The sequence below is a fragment of the Schistocerca serialis genome, unplaced genomic scaffold, assembly GCF_023864345.2.
Source record: "Schistocerca serialis cubense isolate TAMUIC-IGC-003099 unplaced genomic scaffold, iqSchSeri2.2 HiC_scaffold_1458, whole genome shotgun sequence".
NCBI lineage: Eukaryota > Metazoa > Arthropoda > Insecta > Orthoptera > Acrididae > Schistocerca > Schistocerca serialis.
The window spans coordinates 874689-897069 of NW_026047689.1; the positions used below are offsets into that span (position 1 = coordinate 874689).

Sequence of the window (22381 nt, forward strand, 5' to 3'; positions counted from 1 at the left end):
TACCTACAATCTTGAAACGGTTTCCGTAGGATGAATCGATGTACTCAGCTGTAGTGTACCAGTAGACACGATGGAAGGCGTACAGTTCGTCAGCGAGGCTGAACATTTGCGACGCCTCTGGCTGCCGCTCCTTGCACAGCGCACTGTAGTCGTCGTCAAAGAAGGGGCTCCACGGCTGATAGCGCAGCAGGCGTTCACTCAACAGCGGCCGCCTGTAGCACACAAGCTGCCAGGTTAAAAGTTGAAAACCTAGCATGTATAGTTTATGCAAGAACGTACAAGTATCCAAAAATGTGTGTGAAATTTTATGGGACTTAACTGCTAAGGCCATCAGTCCCTAAGCTTACACACTACTTAACCTAAATTGTCCTAAGGACAAACACACACACACCCATGGCCGAGGGAGGACTCGAACCTCCGCCGGGACCAGCCGCGTACCCCATGACTGCAGCGCCTGAGACCGCTCGGCTAATCCCGCGCGGCTAAAAGTATCCAGAACGGATTTCCACTCAGCAATGCATAAGATACTTCCTGGTAGATGAGTACTGTGTGCCACACTGGGACACAAACCTGGAACTTTTTCATTCTTTAAAGGATGCATAGTAACACAGCAAACAATCGCAAATCCATTGGTCTTCTTAGCATTTTAGCGCATCGAGATTTCATCTTTAGATTTCGGAGCACTTCAGTGAGACACCGATTATATTTCTTGCAGATCATCCACTCCGTTCTGTGCTGCTATATCGTTTTAACAGGTTTCAGGCACATCAAACAGCAGAACTGCAGCGCTTCCTGCAGAATACCTCTTTTCTTTAAAGAAGAATTTCGTATGCATTGCAAGAGAGTGAACATGTGATATTTATGTTAAGGATATGAATGACTTGTTCGAATTTGTTATAGATGATTTTAGACGCTGACATGTACACATGTCTGTCATGAGCTGAAGCACACATTACCACTTGAAAATGGCTCAAAAGGCCGAAACTGCAATAGTAAAACAAATAATTTCTAAAGTCAATGGCGAATATGACGTCCTTAAAAAAATAGACTTAGAGCTGGGCAGGCAGGAACCGAGAGCCGCCGTCACAGCCTTACTTCCGCCAGTAGCTCAGCCGCTGCCTTCCAGCCGTCACAGAAGCTCCCCTGCACGGCTGGCGGGACCAGCGCTCCCGGAAGGATGGGCACTGCAGTGACCAGAGGCCTCGGGAGTTGCTTCCTGGGCGAATCCTCACTCTGCAGTGGAGAGTGCAGTCACTTGAAACGTCGCGGATCCGACACACGGCTCTGACCTGCCAGGGAGTTTCCTACCTGCTTTAGGTGATGTGGCATCTGCGATAATTTTCCGTAAAGACTGTATGACAGCTGAAAGCAGAACTCCCACAGGAAGAAGAGCTCTATGGACAATCGTGAGTGTACCGTCAAGCTGGTCCACTTATTCAGTCCCTTTCACCTAATCCAACTTCTAAGGACAGCGCGATACGATGACTTAAACTATTTCAAATCCGTCTTTGCAAATACCAAACAGGTGTTTTTATTTCTCAATACGTGTTTTGCTTTACTCATTATACCCTTATCAGTTGTGGCATTTTTATAATGTTTCCGCTTACATCCGGCAGTGCGCAGCCCACCATCTCACACTTGTATGCTTGACGTGCAGAAGTACATGTCTGCTGACGTAAAACTTGACAAAATGACACTTCAGTATTGCATACAAATGTTTGTTTACTTGGCTCTGAAGCATTCGCTCCGTCTCGTTTCGTGAGTGGTTGGTGCGGGTCTCTCGTTTGGCAGTGGAAATTATCATACAGAAATTGTTGGCCGTAAAACTCTGTCCTAAGGTCAGTGTTCCGTACATCGATTCGATGCATCTGTGTCAGGTACATCTTATCATGAGAATGGAGCCGTCAGAATCTGGTATGAGACAATTTTTTCCTGATTAATCTACGACTGCATTCCCTATAGCCCATCGACGATGGAAAGTTTCCATACTGACAGATACAATGCAGAACAATCCGTACTCCCTCTACTCCTTGTAGTATGGTCCTTGGTTATCACTGTTACTTGAAAACGACGTTGTCAATTAAAACATGAAGCTGCATCATAATGAGTTCCGTGTCATGTCTGGGTCCCCAGTTTGACTGGAAAGCAGTCCCTCCCATAAGACATGTGGTGCCATGGTGCTAAGGCTCGCAAATCATTTCCACGCTACGTACACCAGCACGCTGTTCTGCTTGGAGGTACAGTACCACACCTACTCCACTGACAAGCTGGGACTCAGAATCCGTGCCGTGATGAAAATCATCATTTCTACGCCCCAGATGCAGGATGTACGTGCACACTGACTATGATCTGAATAAACATTATACGGAAATTTGGTTGGGGAAGAATTTCGGGAAAGGGCTGTTTTTAACGTAATGGAGCCGTTCATTCCATAAGGCAACGAAAGAACGGATTTAAATGCAGCAAGGAGGTGAACAAACAATATCCACTGAAACAAGCTCTAAAGAAAATCTCGAAACTTCTGGACAGCTATAATGATACAAAACTGACTGCCATATTCAGTTTAGGAGCAAGTGCGTTGCAACACAAAGTGGCAAATCAACAGAGGACGCAATACATACTCGCCACATGGAGCTGGAGTGTCGACAAGCGGGGCAGACCGCTGCCACGGAAGGCAATCGTCGTCAATTAGGGTGCAGAGGCAGGGTCAGTGTGACATAGGCGGCTTTGGCCTGTAGTGCTGGAGCCATTACTGAAGGTATCATGCGAGTCCAGTAATGAAGTGGATTGGCGGAATTTAGAAATGACCGACTGTAAATGGCGATACGTGAACTACAGAAGAGACACGAAATGGTGCGCTGCGTGAACTACGAGGGCGGTACCGAATATCCACCACAGCCGCTGGAGGCCTGTGGCCCCCTCCCCTCTTGCATCTCTGGTTTTCGACTTTGTACAGACATCCAACAGAAGGTAAACACGCTGGGTCGTATGAATAAACAAGACGACGTTCTCTGGAGAAGATTCTCCGAGCAAAAGGACATTCTCTGGGAAAGCTCTTAGGAGGAAAACATTCTAAGCCATATTCTCTGACGAGAGTCTTCCTTTTTCTCACTACCTCTGCTCCCTGCTGAGTTCTCGGTGTGTGTGGTCTGCCGTGTCCGGCACAGAAAGCACTCGCAGTGTCACGTGTCATTCAGCTCGCTCAAACGGGCGACATGTCTGGAACCGGCACCAGTGTCTTCAGGCAGAGTTGCACTACGTTTCATTTTGTTTATTTTATGTGCGGCAACAAATTATTAAGACAATTACGTACAGCTTACGAAAATGCATTTTCTTGAGATGTTACCGAATTTACAACATGCGGAAAAGTTTTCAGTTATAGAAGTTGGGCGAACATTATGCGGACGAAATCTTAAGATTACATGACTCTTTATCTACTCCAAGCCGGAACTCTGTCAGAGTTCTCTAACACGAGATAATTTTGGTTAAATACGGCCCACAACTGTCTGCGCGCTTGGCAAGCACGTAAGCGCCCCACCATGCGTTCGTTACGAGTAACAGGTAGCTAGGTTTGCGATAAACCAGTTATTAATTTTTCTGGTAACCCTACTTATTTCTAACATCACACTATATAAGACTTATGCTGTGAGAACGCATGATGATGAACGTCTGTAAAAGTCAGCGACACGGTTGTTTGGTGTAGGCCTACAGCTAAATGTTCTCGTACGTCAGTCTGAAAACTTGGGTCTACTAAATAGCACTAAAAATGTTTCAATTTTCACTTCTTTTGAGAGGTCGTCCGCAGATGATGTTCTTATTGTCAAAGCGATATAAACTTCTACAGCTCCTCAATTCAGCACTTCGTTGGGCTATATATTTCTTTTTTTGCCTCCCAAAAAATATGAATTCTGCCATCATTGCCAAAATGTAGGTAAAACTTAGCAGAACTTACTCAGCCCGAAGAATGCTAAAGAGATCGTTTCAATATTTTCCGGTTGTGAGAAGCTCCTCTAGTTTTGTTCACACGAAATCGGAGAACGTTCTTTGTTTTGAGCAACATCCCTCACCCTTTTACTCGCGATGAGCACATTCTCGGCTGGAGTATATTCTCTGACTCGCTTTACTCATGTTAACCTCAAAATGTCCTCCCAAAATTTCCAGTACGAAGTATATCCTCCGCTTTACTGACACGCCCCACTACACTTCGCCAGCACCTCAGCTCTCACATGGACTCTGCTAGTGGTTCTTCGCCGATCATCTCCCACCCTTCGTCGTCGTCTTCATTGCTTCACCACTCACAGAGAGCCGTAGTCCGGCAGCTCCTTCGCCACTGCCTCCGTCAAATGCTCCACCACCGTCGCCGCCACCTGCGCCACCGTCGACTCCCTCTCCAGCAGCCTCTGCCGCTGGCTCTGTCGCCAACACCGTCGCCAGCCCCACACCGCGGCCCGCCCCATCGCCCCCACCACTGCCGGAGCCAGAAGTTCCAACCACATCCACATTCGTCACCGCCGTCATAAACTCCTGTCAATGTCCTTACCTACACACAACTGGGGCCACCTATTACACCACAACCCTCATGCATGCAGTCATAAGACCAAACAAATGAAATAGAATAGATAAAACCTCACGATTCCAAATGAAACCAAGCCAAAAATGATTTCACTGAATTTACGGACATGAAACCAATAATTCCTCTCAACTATCGTCCTTTGTATCTACACCTACATACATAATCCGCAAGCCACCGTGCGGTGCGTGGCGGAGGGTACCCTGTTCCACGACTAGTCGTTTTCTTTCCTGTTCCGCCCGCTGACAGAGCGAGGGACAGACGCCTGTCTATATGCTTCCTTAGGAGCCGTAATTCCTCGTATCTTGTCTTCCGTGGTCCCTACCAGAAATGTATGCTGGCGTCATTAGGATCGTTCTGCAGCCAGCTTCAAGTGCCGGTTCTCTGCACTTCCTCAGTTGTTTTCTTCGAAATGAGTGTCTTCGCTGGCCGCGGTGGCCGTACGGTTCTAGGCGCTGCAGTCCGGAACCGTGGGACCGCTATGGTCGCAGGTTCGAATCCTGCCTCGGGCATGAATGTGTGTGATGTCCTTAGGTTAGTTAGGTTTAAGTAGTTCTAAGTTCTAGGGGACTGATGACCTAAGATGTTAAGTCCCATAGTGCTCAGAGCCATTTTCTTTTTAGTGTCTTCTTCACTGCAGCAATTCCCTCCAGAGCTCCCGAAGCATATACGTAACACTTGCATACTGATCGAAACTCCGGTAAGAAATCTACCTGCTCCCCCTGAATTGTTTCGATGCCTTCTTTCAATCCGACCTGGTGCAGATCCCAAACACTCGAGCAATACTGAACAAGAAGTCGCTCTGGCGTCCTAAACGGGGTCTCCCTCACACACGAACCACACTTTCACAAAACTCTCCCAATAAACCGAAGTCCACCGTTCCCCTTCCCTACCAGAATCCTCCCATGCTTATTCCATTTCATCTCGCTTCTCAACATTACGCCCAGATATTTCAACGAAGTGACTGTCGTAAGCAGGACACTTGCAATGCCGTATCCGGATATTACGAGTTCGTTTTTGCTACTCATCCACTGTCTTCTACAGCAAGAGCCACCTGCCATTCATCACACCAACTAGAAATTTTGTCGACGTCACCTTGTGTCAACCTGCAGTCCCTGAACTTATTCCATATGCTCGTTCTTGCGTTAGCACCCAACAATGGGACACCGTGTCAAATGCTTTCGAGAAATCTAGAAATATGGAATCTGCCTGTTGCCCTTCATCCATAGCTCTCAGTGCATCATGCGAGAAAAGGAAAAGGTGAGTTTCACAGAAGCGATGCTTACCAAAACCGTGTTGATTTGTGCACATAAGCTCCTTAGTCTAAAGAAAGTTGATTATGTTCGAACTGAGAATATGTTCAAGGATTCTGCAGGAAACAGGTGTTAGGGATATTAGTCTGCAATTTTCTGGGTCCGTTGTTTTACCTTTCTTTACTTGCACTTTTTTCCATTCGCTTGGTTCTTAGCGCTGATCGCAAGATTCGCGGTAAATGCAAGCTAAGTAAGGGGCCAATGCCGTACACTACTCTTTGTAAAACCAAACTGGCATTCCACCTAGGCATTGCCACTTATTTATTTTCAGCTGTTTCAGCTGTTTCTCTACGCCAGCGGTACTCATTACTATGCGATGGTCAAAAGACGGCACGTTTGTACCATTCTCCTGCGTGAACGATTCCTTAAACGAGGAATTTTTAACTTCGGCCTTCCTTTTGGAATATTCTAGCGCCAAAGCAGACTGGTCAACGTGTGACTGTAATGGAAGCGTTAGATCCGCTTAACGATTTTGCAGAGGACGAAAACTTTTTCCGGTTCTCCGGTGGTAGCTGTTGTATGCTTCGCGCACAGATCTTTTCACAGACGCACGAATCTCTACAAATCTTGCTGTCCTCATTTGCGCGTTCTCTTTTGAACCGAGAATGTAACAGCATTTCGTTCCTCAACATTTTCCGAATTTTGTTATTAAAGCGCGATGAGTCTTTTCCGCCTTTGATCCACTTAGTAGGCGCATACTATTCCGGATCACGATTTACAGTCTCTTTAAACTTTAGCCATAATTCCTCTATGACCATAATTCTGGAATTAAATGATTGTATTTTATTGTCTAAGTGAGACGCTGACAACTGCATATCAACTCTCCTAGCGTTCTCGACTGATTTACTGACTTTCGTAACCATAGTCGCTATGATGACATCATGATCACTAATCCCCATCTCTATGCTGACGCCATCGATAAGGTCCTGCCTGTTTGTGCTGGCTGACGAACTAGCTGCTCAACAAAGTTTTCGGAAAACGTGTTCAAAAGTCCTTCACAAGACTGTCTGTCTGCACGACCTGCAGTGAATATATAGACGTCCCAGTCTATACTCGGTAGGTTAAGGTCACCGCCAGCTAGTGTCGCGTGATCTGCATATTTATGCAATGCTGATTCTTTGCATAGCTCCACATCTGTCCCAGCGGAGTCGGGTGCGTGGTAAAAACATCCAACAACTGACATGGTTTCACCTAGTCCTGTTATGTGCGACCACGTAACTTCACTATTGCACTCAAATTCAACCTCAGTAAAGAGAATATTTTTTGTCAACTGCAATAAACACTTCCCCTCCTACGGCGTCGAATATGTCTTTCCGATAAACATTCCAAGACTCGCTAAATATCTCAGAGTTTTTTTACTTTGGGTCTTAGCCAGCTCTCAATTCAAGAATAATTTGAGGCTGAGAACGTTCATGGAGGAGAGCAAATTTGGGAACTGTGGTGTCACCGCCAGACACCACACTTGCTAGGTGGTAGATTAAATCGGCCGCGGTCCATTTAGTACATGTCGGACCCGCGTGTCGCCACTGTGTAATCGCAGACCTAGCGCCACCACAAGGCAGGTCTCGTGATACGAACAAGCACTCGCCCCAGTTGTACGGACGACCTAGCTAGCGACTAGATGTACGAAGCCTTTCTCTCTCATTAGCCGAGAGACAGAATAGCCTTCAGCTAAGTTAATGGCTACGAACTAGCAAGGCGCCATTAGCCTTACAGTGATTGTAATTAAAGTCTCCTGTGTATCATCAAGAGCGATGTACCACAATGATTGATTAAAGATAAGTATTAATCCAGCTACGTACTTTTCTTCATAGCATTAATTACGTAGCCTGTTCCAGTACTTCACGCCCATCTGCATTAGTCTAGCGTGCATTTTCAGCCATCTCGATCTACAAGGTGTTGGCCCAGCTGCCAACACATCACATGGCGATGAGTCTACAAAGGATCTTGTGTTTTACTTTGCCCTAATTTATGTGTGTCATGGCTTCACCACATTCTCCAGATGTACTGTCCGAATTTTATCGCTTGCAGAATCAGCAGACGCAGGCGTTATTGGATGCCCTTGGACAGCTCGTACAGGGTCAACGTGCCATTCAAACCGATGCGGCCGCCGCTGCTTCACCGGTACCGCAGCCACAACCTGCAGTTGCACCACCATTTCGAAGTTTTGATGAAACCCACGAGACTTGGCGGGAATGGTCCCACCAGTTTGCCTTCCACCTCGCCGCCTACAGAATTCAAGGTAATGAGCGGCAGCCGTTTTTGCTTTCTTGTGTCGGTGTGTCCACCTACCGTGTGATAGTGAAATTGTTTCCCCGACGCAACATAGCAACTCTGTCTTACGAGGAAATTTTGTCTGCTTTAGATGCCTATTTCAAAGAAACAGTTAATGTGGTTGCAAAACGGTATACGTTCTTTCGTACAAAACGTACGGCCGGTCAAACTAATAGGGAGTGGGTAGCAACATTGCAAGGACTTACTAGGGAGTGTTCTTTTGACTGTGGCTGTGGTCTTTCTTATTCAGATACAATGGTACGTGATGCAATTGCACAGAACATTTCTGATGTTCGCATACGGGAGCAAATATTGAAACTAGTTAATCCCTCCCTTCAACAAGTGATCGACATATTAGATAGACAAGACACACTTGACTGTGCTCAGGAATCTTTTGAAACTTCGCCAGCAGTGTGTAACATTAACCGGCCCGCCGGGCGAGCTGCGCGGCCTGGTCAACTGCCCTCGCGCACACAAACGCAGCTGCCGCCGCGTTATAAACCAGGTGTGCCGCGCCAGCCCACAAATGCAGTGAAATCGTGCCCGCGGTGTGCTACTAGACATTCGCGTGAACATTGCCCGTCACGCCAAGCTTTTTGCTTTTTCTGCAATAGGAAAGGACATGTTCAAAGTGTTTGCCAGAAAAAGCTCCGATCAGACAATCACAATCATTCCAGGCCCTTTGCTTCGCGCCGGAATCGAACCAAGGACACTCAGGATCGTGGACCTTCGCCCATGGACATTCATGTAGTTAATTCCGATTCGTCCAGTGCCACTTTCTCTAACAGTGACTGTGTTCGTCCCACACAAACTGTGCGTCGACGTCGCCGGAAATCACGTCAATTAGCAAGTGATTCTGTACCAGTGTCTATTCCTATTGCACAAAACAGTCGCTCTTGTCGTCAGCAGGACAATAAACTTTTTGTGGACTTAGACTTTGAAGGCAAAGTGATACCATTCCAGCTCGATACCGGAGCTGCAGTTTCATTGCTCAATCACGACACGTACAAACAACTGGGCGCACCTCCGTTGTGTGCCGCAAATGTTAAGCTCACTACATATTCCGGACAGACACTTCCTGTGTTAGGACAGTGCACTCTTCTTGCAACATACAAGGGACAAACAAAACTTGTGTCGTTTTACGTTCTTCGTTCTTCTTCTGCAGTGAACTTGTTTGGCTTAGATTTATTTCAGTTGTTTAACATGTCTATTGTAAATCAGATCCTATCAGTCAATCAGACTGTGCCTTCAGACAGTGTTTCTCGCTTATGTGACGAATTTGCAGACATTTTTACACCGGGCTTAGGTTGCGCTAAAAACTATGAAGCATATTTGGAACTGAAGGTCAACGCGCAACCGAAATTTTTCAGAGCGTGCAATGTTCCCCACGCATTGCGTGATGAGGTCGCAAGAACATTAAACGATCTAGAATCACAGGGTGTAATTGAACGTGTGCAAGCTTCTCTCTGGGCCTCACCGTTAGTAATTTTGTCAAAACCTTCCGGCAACTTGAGACTTTGCATGGACTTCAAGGCCACAGTGAATCCACAACTAGTGACTGCTACTTTTCCTTTGCCCCGCCCGGAAGATCTTTTTGCTGAACTGTGCCCGGGAAAATATTTTTCGAAGTTGGATCTAGCCGATGCGTACTTGCAAATACCTGTGGACGACGAATCCCAGCGCGTATTGGTGGTTAACACGCATCTTGGATTGTACAGGTTCAAAAGACTGCCATTCGGGTGTGCATCCGCCCCTGCATTGTTTCAGCAGTATTTACAAACTATTTGTGCGTCGGTCCCTACTGCAGCAAACTATCTGGACGATATAGTGATCTCCGGACTGACAGAAGAAGATCATCTTGCGAACCTACGAACGTTATTTCAGGTCTTGCGACACAATGGTCTTCGCTTGAGGAAGGACAAATGTGTGTTTTTTGCTCGTGACTTACCATACCTGGGCCATGTCATCAATGCCCAAGGCATACATCCGAGTCCAGAGCACCTCCGTGCCATACAAGATTTACCTTCTCCTCGCAATGTGAAACAGCTACAGAGTGTGTTGGGTAAAATTAACTATTATCACAAATATATGCGCAATGCCCCTTCCATTTCAGCTCCGCTTCATCGCTTATGCCGTAAAGGTGTTCCGTTCGTCTGGACGACGGAATGCGAACGCGCCTTTGGCCAGTTGAAATCGGCGTTGCTTTCTAATACTTGCCTCACGCCTTTCGATCCCCAGAAAACCCTTTTGTTGATGGTAGATGCATCGGATTTCGGGATCGGTGCTGTGCTTGCGCACAAAGTTGGCTCCCATGATCGCCCTATTGCCTTTGCGTCCAAATTGCTCTCGTCTGCGCAAAGAAATTACTCGCAGATAGAGAAAGAAGCTTTGGCTCTCGTGTTTGGTGTTACTAAGTTCCATGATTTCTTGTATGGTCGTCACTTCACCATCATCACAGACCACAAACCTTTGACATCGCTTTTTCATCCGAAGAAGCCTGTACCTCCGCGTACAGCGCAGAAATTCATTCGCTGGTCTATTTTCCTCTCGCAGTACCGCTACGATATCTTGTATCGGTCCACTGCTAAGCACGGAAACGCCGATTTTTTGCTCACAAGGAGAGACTTTTTGTTCGACGTGGTGTTTTGTTGTTGCGTTCTGATAATGATCAGTCAAGAGTCGTGGTCCCACGTTCGTTACAGTCCTCTGTCTTACGGCTTCTTCACCAAGGACATTGGGGTATAGTGCGAATGAAACAACTAGCTTGTCAGCACTGCACTTGGTTCGGAATCGATGCTGCGATTACGAATATGTGTTCTTCTTGCATGGCGTGTGCCGAACAACAATCCGCACCGCCGCGGAAAGTCTTTGCATGGCCGAAAGCCACTTCCCCTTGGCAACGCTTGCACATTGATTTTGCTGGTACATTCTGGAATGCTCGATGGTTGGTTCTGGTCGACTCCTTCAGTAATTTTCCATTTGTTGTCCGGATGTCTTCCATGACGTCCTCCGCCACCATCCAATCCTTGTCTGCTATCTTTTGTATTGAAGGTCTTCCACAGACTATTGTTTCCGACAATGGCCCACAATTCATGTCCGCAGAATTTCAGTCATTCTGCCAGGCCAATGGTATTCAACATCTGACATCCGCGCCGTTTTCGCCTCAGTCAAACGGTGCCGCTGAACGATTGGTCCGGACTTTCAAGTCACAGATGTTGAAATTGAAAGAGTCGCATTCTCGGGAGGACGCATTGTTGCTCTTTTTGTCTTCGTATCGCTCTCAGCCCCGAGATGGTCGCTCGCCGGCTGAGTTGCTCCATGGTCGTCCTCATCGCACCTTGATGTCTTTGCTGCTTCCGCCGCATCAGGTTCCTGTGCAGCGGCAGACTCCTGCTTTTGCTCCAGGCGACGTTGTATTCTATCGCAACTATCGCGGTTCACGGCGTTGGCTCGCAGGGCGCATTCTTCGCTGCCTCGGCCGCGCGATGTATTTGGTTTTGGGGGCCTCTGGTGAGGTGCGTCGGCATCTCAATCAGCTGCGCCTCTGTCGTCGCACGGGTTCTGCCGCTCCCCGTCTGCTTTCAGCAACGGTGCCGTCCGGTCAGCGCCCTGGGGACCCATCTACTGGCTCGCCTCATCCCCAGGTGTTACCGACAATGCCTTCCATTTTGCCCCATGGCGGCGCGCCGCCGCAGCAGCCGCCGTCGCCGCCGCCGCCGCCGCAGCCGCCGGTACTCCCGCCGGCGCCGCCCGCATTCGACGCTTTGCTGCAGCCGCCATGCGCCTCCCAGGGTCACGCGCCGCCGATCGCTTCCCGTGACCAGCTGTCCTCCGCCATGGAACTCCCGCCCGCTCCGGACCACATGACGTCATCGTGCGTCGGCTACCCCGACGCAATGGAGGTCGACCCTTCGGCCCCTCCTGTTTCTTTACGGGCGCATACACCGCATGTTGACGTGCACCCTGGACTAGGTTTTCAGGCGTTTCCTAGCTCCCCTCGGACCGAATGGCCGGGTGCGGGTGGCACAGTCTCGCCTGTTGTTAGGCTCCCCACCTCATCACATACGTCAACATGGGGTCCTCCCCACGGCGGGCGGAAGCCTTATCTCACGACCGTTCGCCGATTTGCGGGGGAGGAATGTGGTGTCACCGCCAGACACCACACTTGCTAGGTGGTAGATTAAATCGGCCGCGGTCCATTTAGTACATGTCGGACCCGCGTGTCGCCACTGTGTAATCGCAGACCTAGCGCCACCACAAGGCAGGTCTCGTGATACGAACAAGCACTCGCCCCAGTTGTACGGACGACCTAGCTAGCGACTAGATGTATGAAGCCTTTCTCTCTCATTAGCCGAGAGACAGAATAGCCTTCAGCTAAGTTAATGGCTACGAACTAGCAAGGCGCCATTAGCCTTACAGTGATTGTAATTAAAGTCTCCTGTGTATCGTCAAGAGCGATGTACCACAATGATTGATTAAAGCTAAGTATTAATCCAGCTACGTACTTTTCTTCATAGCATTAATTACGTAGCCTGTTCCAGTACTTCACGCCCGTCTGCGTTAGTCTAGCGTGCATTTTCAGCCATCTCGATCTACAAGGTGTTGGCCCAGCTGCCGACACATCAGGAACTATGTTACAAATACTTCGAAAGTTGACTGATAAAAGTTTCAGAGTCGAACTGACTTTACTCTGAAAGCTATCTGATTTCCCTAAATGTGTACCAACTGGCGAGTGTTCATGAGAGTACCTCAAACTACTGGCTACCCTGAAACCCCCCATGTGCACTCCACAAGTACTCTGCTATCCGATCAGCTGCTTCCTTTGTGTAGTGCACCCCTGTCTTGAAATCTACCCATCTCCGATTTTCAGTTCACCTTCCCAACCACTGTTACCTTCATTCCCACTGCCTGACACAATATCGATGGTTTTATCCCGTCACACTATCTGCATGTCTCTGTACACAGTGAACCGGTAACCCACTCACAATCCTGATGACAGATGTGGAGTAGCAAACCAAAAATCCCCACACAACAAACATTGTGAAGTAACAATACCGTTCCTCAAAAACAGCTCCAGTTGGCTACAAATCATGTTCAATCATCCTGCATAATACTTTATCCTGAGTGTGTATTTTACCACCCCGGCCGTGATCTGTCCTACTGCCTGTCTCCATCCGAGAAATCCTATAGCACATAATTTCGTTCCTCACACTGACCACTGCCTCTCCACAGCTGTTTACCCACATCAATTCCCATGATGAACTTAACTGTAGATGTCAGATGATCACCTTCATTTCAAAAGACCTAGTCCATTTCCCAGACACACTCATCGTAAAGTAGCTCCCCTACCGACATCTTCAGATATAACTGCAAAAGTCTTTCATCTAATTGATAGCAATCACGACTGAGTCTAATTGTCCATCCTAATCCATGTTCTCCATCTCCATAGCTACCTCACAATAAGCCACCTAAAAGAATCCAACAACAAAGCCACAAGACCTGGGGTGCCTGCTGGGAGCTTGCCCATTCCCACACAGGAAGCCACCTGGTCACCCTCCATAGTGCCAACGTATCTCCTACAACACTCCATTGCACGGCCCCATATGTCAACCACTCGAGAGACTATTCCGCTTTTCCTCCCGCTCGCAACCTCCAGTATTTACGCTCTATGCTACGGACTGATTTAAACACACCAACCACAGGACAAAATATAAGAACGATGGCTATCCGCTTCCTTCCCTCATCGCTGCTTAAATTATTCCTCCATCTATTGAGATGAACATGACTTGTGGCCTTTTTTCCTCACCGACTGGATGCCAGTATCTGGACTAGAGTCGCTACTACATGGTATTACCGTAATTTCTCCCGAAGTGGTTTTTTGTTTTCCTTTTTTTTGTCCCGAATTAGACGAGGACACACTCACTTTTCGTGTCAGGTTCCACATCATTGTTTCCACAAATTATGAAAACTTCGGAAGTATCTGTAACCATCAATACTTTCTCTAGTAAATGCAGTAACATCGTTTATTGTGTCAGTTTTCTCCGCTGGTCTGTTACGTAATACGTGGCACATTTTATGACACAATACGAATCAAAAAATCGAAGACTAAAAGAAGTCAAAAACCTTTGTAAATCACGAGTATCTTTAACCATGTCCTTCACTACAGTCTCTTAGTGCTAGTTCTTTACTCCATTTTCAATTAAATGACCCCTGTGTTTTCTATAACTTTAATGAATACTTCCATGGATAAAAGTGAGATAAACTCCAATAAACCATAGTGAATACGACAGACATTTGAGTGTACACTGGCTTATACCTGAGTATCAAGTCCCCTGGCTCGTCCTTGTCTTCTTCCACCTCGTAGTGCTCCACCTGTTTGCTGGCTAATTGCAAGTCCTGTAACCATCCGGTTAATTTCGTGCGCAGCATTTCTTTCACACGTTCCATGTCCTTAATCCAACCGTGGAGTTGCTGATCACTCGTGTGGTTACCCTGAGACACACAGAAAATAGTTCAAATTACTTTCATAACATCCACAAGCAGCAGCCTGTCTTAATATACAGTTACATGTAGCACTATTACATGACACTGAAATTACTGCCAGCGCATGAGTGTAGTACATTCAGTTTTGTACAGGCATAAAAACATTAATGCACAGCAGATGCCTGGTGGGGTTTTATTAAATAAATACATTTCTCAAACTGTGACATCAGATAAGACAGGTGCAGATATTTCTTGGTAGTTGACATTACAGACGTCTGAATGTATGAGTGTGTACTCCCGTGACGATGTATCCAACTGAAATGTTCTGGAGCTGCCAGCAGCGTCGAGTTCCTACGTGTAAAGCCACATGGCGTGGCTGGAGCTCTGACGAGATTCTATTCAAACTTTTGAACGATTTTCGAAAATAGAATGGCCAGACTGTTGACAAATCCGTCAAAATCCTACTCGTTACCAACGCTGTGAGAAACCTGAACACATGTTATGACCTTCTACAAACGCAACGATAGACATCAGCCGCTCCATATCTGAAACATTATCTGAGGTAATTGTGCACACACGAAATGTCAGTTTGACTCAAAATGTTGTAGCGTTTGTCTGTTGCCTGGCTGATCGCTTTTGCCGAAAATTTGCGTTTGTAGCTCGTCGTCTAACACGATGTCGTCTGTATCTGAACACGTCTCGAATATTGCAGATTTTAAGGAATATATTGACTGTCCGAGTGTTAAGATCATTTTTTCTGGACCATTTTCGGGTACGAAGCTCACATTTGTGTCACATATTAAGGTCTATGTTACTTTGGCGTTGTAAAAATCGTAAGCTTCTAAGTCAATGCAATAAAGATACGGCCATTTAAATTATATATTTTGATACTCGAAACATCACTCATAAAATCAATATGGTGCTCCCTGTTGATTTAGAATCATGACATTTTGAAAGAAGCCAGATTTCACAGTGCAAATAAATGAAAAAAATCTTAAAATCCATAATTGGTAACTATATAACTCTAGAAAATACTTTTCGTATTATTTTTTAACAGTCTGTCTATTTGTCTGTCCATCTGTTGGGAATCTTTTTCTCTGGATACGTTGTGGGTATCATGTTCAAATTATGTCACATACAAAGGTATACGGACCCTTGGCGGCGTAAAATCTGTAAGCTTATAACTGACTCCAGTCAACAGATACGGCCGTTTATGTCTCGTGTTTTGATAATCGAAAACTCAGTCATCGAAACCTATAGGGTGCTCTCCATTGACTTGGAATCGTGAGATTTGGCAACAACTAAGTTTTCCGGTACAAGTAAAGCAAAAAATCTGAAACTTGTTAACTTGTAATTATATCACATAAAAATGTCGTTTTCGATTTGGACATACATTGTATTCATGACCTGTTGAAAGTATAACATACGAACATTACTGCATCCAAACATAAAATGTATGTTGTATTCATGATTTAGTACGTAAACGGAAATGTGTTATTAAATCTTCTCTCCCTACATACATAAACTAAAGTCCTATGCTTGCTTGTTCTTGTTTGTTTGGGGTGGGCTGAGGAAATAACGTAGAATTTCTGAATCGATCTTGGTATTTCTGGGACCAGTATCTTGCCAGTAAAGCTACAAAGTGTCGATAACAGGCAAAAATTGTTGGGAATCTCGATTCCCAGGATGGGGAGTTTGTACAGAACCCTTAGTGCGTGAGTTCCGCTCGCACTTTTCCATTCTGTTTTCCTTTCTTCTATCTACCCTAGCATCACCCAGTATGTTGTTCTGGAAGGTGAGTGCTCACCACAGACATGGGTGCCGTCGGGAGTGTCTGAGGGAAGTGGGACAGAACTGCTCTCGTTCTCTGTACGTGGGGTCCCCAATCCTTTTGGGTCACACTGAAACAGGTGACAGTGGTTCCACAATAGATTATATTGAGATAGGGAACCAATACTCGAAAGTGCATATTTATTGTGTTAAGGACATACACAGCATACACCACCTGACAACAATGTAGCTCATAGCAATTCTTCAAAGCAACGACTGTCAGTCTGAATGAGTGCGTGTATTGCAATGAGGCCTGCAGCTCTTCACACTCTGGCAAAGATCTCGGGTGTCCGTTGTGCACTCGAACAGTAGCAGCTGATAAACAGTGTAGACACCTGACCACCAAACGGACCTACTGTGCACAACTAGGCTCGTACCACTCAAGCACCGCAGTGGCGCATTAACCTGTGCCGCAAGCACACCACTGACGCTGCTGTCAGCTGCCCATTGCATCAGATAGCTTGTGTCGTGTTCATGGTGAGGTGTGTTGCTGTGTACAGCGCACAATGAGTAATCAAAGAGGAAATGTGCAAGCACTGCGACGAACGGATTTTGAGCCCTATGTCTGCTTGTGTCAATCCAGTATCGTTCACTGCGCTGTACTGTCCAACTTCATACAGTTTGTATTGTTTGTGGATGAGGCCTCATTCATCCGCGATGTTGTTTTCAAAAGCCAAACAGGCAGATCTAGAATGAGGACAACACCCACGCCACCCATATCGGAGGCCAACAGCAAAGATTCTCAGTCAAGGTATTTTAGGGCATTATCCAAGATCATTCCACTTTGATGTTAATGTTTGCAAGCACCTGAAGAATACTCACACCCATTGTAAGACTGGAAAGGAGGGGGGGGGGGTCCTCTCTGATGGCCATTGCGATCGCTGGATCTTACAACCCTCAACCCTAGACCTCATTCTCTGAGGTTATGTACAAAACACCTGTAGATACAGCTGAAGACCTGCTTGCCAGGGTCCAAGCTGCCTGCCTCCTGGTACAACATTGTTGCTCACGGGCGAGGCCTCCACGACGACTGCGGCCGCTTCATGTTTAAAGATGATTAAAGGAGTAGCTGTTGTCACACGCATCGACTCAGTCTGTGTTTCGGCAAGTTTCTACACAGTTGTCACTTCTGCCCAGCTGCTCAGAACAATAAAGTGTGACATGTCTTGGAAGACAGTAGCGTGATTGACTCGATTCCACTATCGCAGTAGCCGCCACGATACAGGAATGACCTGTGAGGATATGCTGACGTCACTCCGAAACTGTGATCACAGAGAGAGCGTCATGCACGTCAAAGGTGGTGAGGTGGTGGTGTGAATGTGGGATATTTTCAAGAACACTGCCATCCTGAATTTGGAATCATTCAAGTGTATGTCAGTCAGACACCTTAGGCAAGAGTACGGTGGTGGAGAGAAAAACGGATTTACTTGTGTTGCAGATATGTGCAAATATTATTTTCTTAATAAAACTTTTGTACTTGTTTAGATACTCCCGAGCTCATTTTTTACAGTTCTTTTGTCAGCTGTGTTTATTTACCAGGTGACGTCTACACTCTTTTTGGAGAACTGTCGAGATGATTTCCCAAGTTTCTGCAATGTGTCGCTCAAAAGTAGCCGATCAGCAGCTACTTGCAGCCAGCATATTCCATTTCGTGCGTTTCTGTCACAGCACAATCCCACTCGTTTAATATGTGGAAGTTCTTCTTCTTACGAGAAATAAACCCGTTTGTGCTGCCTTGCGTCCACGCTTGGTAAGTAGTGAGAGTAGTAGCAAGTTGAGAGAGGCGTGTTCAAATGTGTACCAACACGCTGGGCACTGTCGCAGTGCGCTATGTGTAAGTAATGTTAGTGGGGAGAGAAGAAGCGTGATGGATTGCCACTTGAATTGCTGATCAGCGCACGCTGCGTGGCTGAAGGGGTTTGTAAACAGCCCTGCGGAGGGCGACCCGAGTCTTGCTCTCTCTCCGACTGCCAGCCAGCCCTGATATCGGAGTCAAGCGCTCGTGCGGTATGCGTGACGACCATGGTGACTGCAGTCATCGCCACGCACGTTGGATAACAATGATGACGCCGCACTGTTGTCACTGTTTACCGACGACGGTGTGACGTCATTCATCATGGTCACCTTGGCTGAGGATGAAAGCAAGTATACATATTTTCTATAGTGTTTTTGTTTATACACTACTGGCCATTAAAATTGCTACACCACGAAGACGATGTGTTACAGACGCGAAATTTAACCGACAGGAAGAAGATGCTGTGATACGCAAATGATTAGCTTTTCGCAGCATTCACACAAGGTTGGCCCCAGTGGCGACACCTACAACGTGCTGACATGAGCAAAGTTTCCAACCGATGTCTCATACACAAACAGCAGTTGACCGGCGTTGCCTGGTGAAACGTTGTTGTGATGCCTCGTGTAAGGAGGAGAAATGCGCACCATCACGTTTCCGACTTTGATAACGGTCCGATTGTTGCCTATCGCGATTGCGGTTTGTCGTATCGCGACATTGCTGCTCGCTTTGGTCGAGATCCAATGACTGTTAGCAGAATATGGAATCGGTGGGTTCTGGAAGGTAATACGGAACGCCGTGCTGTATCCCGACGGCCTCGTATCACTAGCAGTCGAGATGACAGGCATCTTATCCGCATGGCTGTAATGGATCGTGCAGCCATGTCCAGATGGGGACATTTGCAAGACAACAATCATCTGCACGAACAGTTTGATGACGTTTGCAGCAGCATGGACTATCAGCTCGGACACCGTGGCTGCGGTTACCCTTGACGCTGCATCATACACAGGAGCGCCTGCTATGGTGTAGTCAAAGACGAACCTGGGTGCACGAATGGCAAAACGTCACTTTTTCGGATGACTCCAGGTTCTGTTTACAGCATCATGATGGTCGCATCCGTGTTTGGCGACATCGCGGTGAACGCACATTGGAAGCGTGTATTCGTCATCGCCATACTGGCGTAACACCCGGAGTGATCGTATGGGGTGCCATTGGTTACACGTCTCGGTCACCTCTTGTTCGCATTGACGGCACTTTGAACAGTGGACGCTACATTTCAGATGTGTTACGACCCGTGGCTCGATCCCTGCGAAACACTACATTTCATCAGGATAATGCACGACCGCATGTTGCAGGTCCTGTGCGGGCCTTTCTGGATACAGAAATTATTCTACTGCTGCCCTGGCCAGCACATTCTCTAGATCTGTCACCAATTGAAAACGTCTGGTCAACGGTGGCCGAGCAACTGGCTCGTCACAATACGCCAGTCACTACTCTCGATGAACTGTGGTATCGCGTTGAGGCTGCATGGGCAGCTGTACCTGTACACGCCATCAAAGCTCTGTTTGACTCAATGCCCAGGCGTATCAACGCCGTTATTACGGCCAGAGGTGATTGTTCTGGGTACTCATTTCTCAGGATCTCTGAACCCAAATTGCGTGAAAACGTAATCACATGTCAGTTCTAGAATAATATATTTGTCCAATGAATACCCGTTTATGATCTGAATTTCTTCTTGGTGTAGCAATTTTAATCGCCAGTAGTGTAAGTGATTGTTATGGGTTCTACCTCTTCTTTTCTAGGTGCGAGCAGGCGTTACTCGCTGTGGGATCTGAACCCAGCAGCTGATAATGATAATGACGATGTCTAGGGAACGACTTCGATTGTTCAGAGGTAGATATCGCCTATTCTACAGTATTTAATTTTTTGTTGTTATTTTTGAGATTCTCTTGTTTGTAGATGTGCTCAATGCGAATATCGTTTTGACACTACTACCAGCTATTAGTGCTTTTGCACCTGTGTTTTCTTTTGGGTTTCTTCATAATCTCTTAGACATATTCCCCTACCGACGTCGTACACCTCTTCTAGTTCCCTTGCTGGATATGCCCGTAATGACAAACATGCCCACTGATGATGAGTTGTTGGAAGTATGTTCCAGTAATGAACACAACAACAGTTTTACCTGTAAGTACTCAGAATTTATTATTATTATTATACGAATACGGATTTTTATTTCTCCTTCCTTAGATACTTATCAACTGCGTCTCTTTGTCCTTCTCGTGTGCAGAGTTATTAGGAGTTCGACGTGTCGTTGAGGGGAAGAGCATTGTCCAAGTTAGGGGGATAGCTGTCGTGACATCATGGGGTGAGTCGATACCACAGCGGTCATACTGAGTCACTTTTCTGAGGTGCAGGAAAGGGAGTCCTGTAAGACACTCAGCTGTATATACTACCTTGATTTATATTCATAAGATTTTGATCAACTTATTGTGGGGTCCAGTTACATCTCTCTTCAGAAGTATATATTGCTAAAAAAAAGCATGTCCTAATGCCCAGAATCATGATGAGAGTTTAAATTGATTTCCATAGTTGCTTCTCGCTAGCGATAGAAATTACCCGAAAAATACAGGGAATACAACAAACACCAGATGTCCCCTGACGTTCTAATTTCTGGTTTATGGCCGGATGTAGGAAAGCCATAAGAAGAAGGCAAACATTAACACACTGTGTGGCACATCGACAAAGAAGTCAAGTGTAAATTAGGTGGATCAAATGCATGTTCCACCTACGTTCCTCTGAAATGAAAACAAAAAAGGTGCAAGATATTTTTGCTGTAGATGTCTCAAGTCGTTTACCAAGATCATGTATCTTGAAAGACACCTGATTGACTGCTAGAGCCAGGAAACAATAGGTGTGGAAATGCTTATCAAGGATAAACGGTTCTCGAAGTTTAAGAATGCCTCTCACCAACACTTCTGTCCCTTCGTCGTTTACGTCGATTTAGAGCGCCTCCTAGCTCCTGTGGTACAATGTGAACGTGGTGCCTCCGCCTCCCATATCACTGTCACAAAATGATGCATACGATATGTGGCTACCCATCAAGTTCTGTGCACTAAAATTAAAAGGGCGAGATGGCTGCTCACTGAGCTTGAAAGTCTTGTCCGGGATGTTTAAAAATAGTGAAAACGTCCTCATGACCAACGTGAAGGAGAATGATGCACTGTACAAGCAGGCAGCTGATCGTTATACCTGGGGACTGTGACTGGACAGAGGTGAGGAAGCTCCCTGTAGAGACTGTGGCCACGTAACGGGGAAGTCCCAGAGTGCAGCTGACAACCCATGTAACTGTAAGTACCAACTGCCACAGCACACAGCCATCTTTTCCACAATTTCAGTGAGCACGATGCCCACTTTGTAGTTCAGCACTTTGACGAGTCTGGGTAGTAGGATGATGAGATCAGTGTCATTGCTGACACCGTTCACAAATATATGCCGCTTCAAAGAGGATCACACCACTTCCTGGATTCACAACGCTTCATGCTCACGTCTCTTTAGAAATTTGCTGAACCAACGCGTCCTGGAGATATTCTTAGCAAAGGGAGCCACTTATCTCGATGATGTAGAGTTTCAACTTGTGACGGAGAAGCGGTCTTTCCATACGAATATCTGGATTCTCTAGTAAACTAAGAGGCATTTCCATAATGAATGGAAAGAACGGGCACTTGGTGAATGAACAGCAGGACTTCGGCATCTCTGATTTATCAGAACATGTAAAATGATGAACACGAATGTACATCTGACCGGCAACATCTTCGAGAAGTTCTGTAGCATATGGCTGAGATTTCTTGGGATGCCATGTTAAGAAAGACACAAGCCAGCATCGAATTCTTGACCAACGTTGAGATGGTTGTCTTCCTGGAACATGAGATTCACTAGTGACTTTGCCGATGTGTGAGCAGGTACGCCAAGGCAAATAACCTGCAAATGTTCGAGGGAGAGTACAGGTTGTCTGACGATTTCAGTTTCATCCTTTACCTGGATGTAAACTGTCTCTACAGGCAAACCATGCAACAAAGTGTACCTTTTCAAGGGCTCTCATGGATGTCCAAAGGTGAAATC

General features: G+C 46.4%; 1 protein-coding gene across 1 annotated transcript in view; it reads right to left on the minus strand.

Annotated features, from left to right (window-relative positions):
* The window catches only part of LOC126443335 (uncharacterized), a 74214-nt gene that overhangs the window by 12440 nt on the left and 39393 nt on the right, over positions 1 to 22381 (minus strand). The window contains exons 5-7 of the mRNA XM_050090928.1: positions 14474 to 14649; positions 4300 to 4468; positions 4 to 226 (exon numbers count right to left, since the gene is read on the minus strand). Coding sequence (XP_049946885.1) covers positions 4 to 226; positions 4300 to 4468; positions 14474 to 14649 — 568 coding nt within the window. The remainder of the gene's footprint in view (positions 1 to 3; positions 227 to 4299; positions 4469 to 14473; positions 14650 to 22381) is intronic.